At 33.8% G+C, this 2,532-nt stretch overlaps 2 protein-coding genes across 2 annotated transcripts in view; one reads left to right on the top strand and one right to left on the bottom strand.

The window, feature by feature from the left end:
- The window catches only part of LOC100160198 (bestrophin-2-like), a 13,637-nt gene extending 12,526 nt beyond the window's left edge, over positions 1–1,111 (bottom strand). Inside the window, exon 1 of the mRNA XM_029486217.1 lies at positions 1,023–1,111. Coding sequence (XP_029342077.1) covers positions 1,023–1,111 — 89 coding nt within the window. The remainder of the gene's footprint in view (positions 1–1,022) is intronic.
- LOC100159065 (heat shock 70 kDa protein cognate 4) overlaps positions 992–2,532 on the top strand; it is a 3,737-nt gene continuing 2,196 nt past the window's right edge. The window contains exons 1-2 of the mRNA XM_001951172.5: positions 992–1,144; positions 2,347–2,532. Coding sequence (XP_001951207.1) covers positions 2,417–2,532 — 116 coding nt within the window. The 5' untranslated portion in view covers positions 992–1,144; positions 2,347–2,416. The remainder of the gene's footprint in view (positions 1,145–2,346) is intronic.

The raw sequence follows: 2,532 nt of genomic DNA, 5'->3' as shown, positions 1-2,532 counted from the left end.
ACCCCGTACCACTCCACTCCGCTCATCTAAACTTTGAGTATTTATAACTCATAAACTACTCACCCGAAATTCGATTTTCATGTATTAAAATACTAAGAAAAATATTCTGATTTGGAATATAAAATTAAAACCCAATGTTGACATTCAAAAAATTAAAAAACTTAAAAAATTAGAAGGATAAAAAATATTTAAAAATATAATTTTTTAAGAAAAACATTGTTTTATAAGCGAATTGAAACTATGTAAAAAAATATTTTCAAAAAAATGTACATTTTCTGAAATAATGAGTGTTCTATGATAAAAGAATCACCCGGTATATAGTTCGAACGACTAGAGTACTAGACCTCCAAAATCGGTACACATTCATGGCTGTAACGGGGGTCTCGGAGATAAAAACCATAAAGATTCCCAATAAAAGCAAATTTCCAGAATTATTATTTACTAGGATGCCTTTTTTCCTAGATGTCTACTGCAGTACTGCCTAGATAATATACTTTTATTTAAAATATAAATTATATTAGACGGATAATATCAACAGTATTAAAGTGTATCTTGAATTGTGTGCATTGCGGTGAATTTTTCTGGATTTTAATATTTTATCCCACCGCGGATATCCGAAATTGTCCATCCATATAATTCCGTTGAGTGGCGTTGACACTTGACGTCAATCGCGGTTTGCGAACAATGCAAACTGTACCAACTACTAAGTCCAAGGTTCAACCGCCAAGGCCAAACGGCAAACACACATGAGTACACGATACATTAGGAACACGTCTGGAAAACGCGAACGTGATGCCCGAGGGCCGAGGGGCCGTTGGGGGTTCGCCGGGTTCGGCATTCAGTAACCGTCGAAACGACGAGACACTCGGAAAGGCGGAAACTGTGGTAATGTTTTTTCTTCCATGAAACGTCTAGAATGTTCTAGAGCCGTCGTTCCCCACCACTTGTCTACCCCTCGCCGCTCAATTTGCCGGTAATCGGTATACGGCATACGCTCCGTTTGCTACAACGGATTCATTTACGTCACTCCCGTCTCCCCACCACCCAGTAAACACAAGTCATAACCGCTGAAAGCGCTACGGAAACGTACTCGTCTATCGGCATCTTCCATTTTGTTCCTGGACTCTACGCGGGATACTAGTCTGTGAGTATGATTTTGTTAATTTATCTATTATTATTTTTTATTTTATCTTGTTTTCTCAAATGTCCGAAACTATGAATTATTCTATTCTATTTTCATCATCAAAACAATACTTCCCTGCAGTTACACTATCTGTTTCCAAAACCAAGACATTAGCATTATTTTTTCGGCCTAACAATATTATATTCTAATAGGTAGGTAGTCCCTTTATTATGTATGTTCACTTCTCACGATGTACGCTTTTAAGGTTATACACGAACATTAAGTGGTTCCGTCGTTTTTAATTTATTGCATATTAATTCGTTTTATCAAATCGTACTCTCCCGTTGCTATTGATCGTGTAATATATGATTGTCGTTTTCGTTCTCGCCGTCCGTCTTTTTGTCGTTTCTTTGTTCGGCGGTGTGCCGCCTGTTCGCGCCATTAACCGCATAACCTAAGTGTTCAACTCGTGTTTTTCACGACTGTATATTTTGTTTTTTATACTCAACGACCAATCAAACTTGAGCATTTATTTTCGTTTTATGGCCATTGCACATTATTTGTATTTAGTATCAATTATCGTTAAATTTTATTTCGTTACCTGTTGGGCCGTATTATAACGCATCACTTAGTTCAATAAAACGATTTTCCATCGTATTCCAATGTTGAGAACTGACTAAGCATCAGTGAGCAGTACGTAATCGGATATTAATTGTTTGATTAGGAATATGGTGACGATTAATATAATTATTCATTAAATTGTTTTTACAATCATACCTACAATTATTTTTTATATTTATACCAAAACTATTATATTAATTTGTAAACTAATATTTTTTATTGGATTCTTCCCTGCTATGACTCGTTATTTTGATGAGATTGTCATTAGTTCTTTTAATTTTATCACAAATACCTACATAACGGTATCTTAACATCTAAACTATTTAATACATTATATATTTTAACTTACTATATGATGCAATTATTTATTTTATTTTAAGTAGTATAAATAGGTAGTTTAGGAGTTTAATCTTGTCTTAACACTACAAAGTGAAATATGTTGGTAAAAAATAAATATTTGTATTGTAAATCATACTACGAATAGTTATGATTTTTAATTTGGTATGTCCTTGTTATACCTAATATGGATAGCATAATTCCAATGTTAAACTATCGATACAGTCCTTATATAATAAATAATATTTTTTTTTATATATTTGTAGGACTTCTTGTCAAACTACAAGACTTAATTTCATATATTCCTTACTATAAAAATACTACATACCAAGAAAAATGGCTGCCAAAACTCCTGCTGTTGGTATTGATTTGGGTACAACTTACTCTTGTGTCGGTGTTTTCCAACACGGCAAAGTAGAGATCATTGCTAATGACCAAGGAAACCGTACCAC

Source organism: Acyrthosiphon pisum, chromosome A1 (assembly GCF_005508785.2).
Source record: "Acyrthosiphon pisum isolate AL4f chromosome A1, pea_aphid_22Mar2018_4r6ur, whole genome shotgun sequence".
In the NCBI taxonomy this organism is placed as follows: Eukaryota; Metazoa; Arthropoda; class Insecta; order Hemiptera; family Aphididae; genus Acyrthosiphon; species Acyrthosiphon pisum.
Note: the sequence above shows the minus strand (reverse complement) of the source record. Positions and strands in the feature narration are given on the sequence as shown.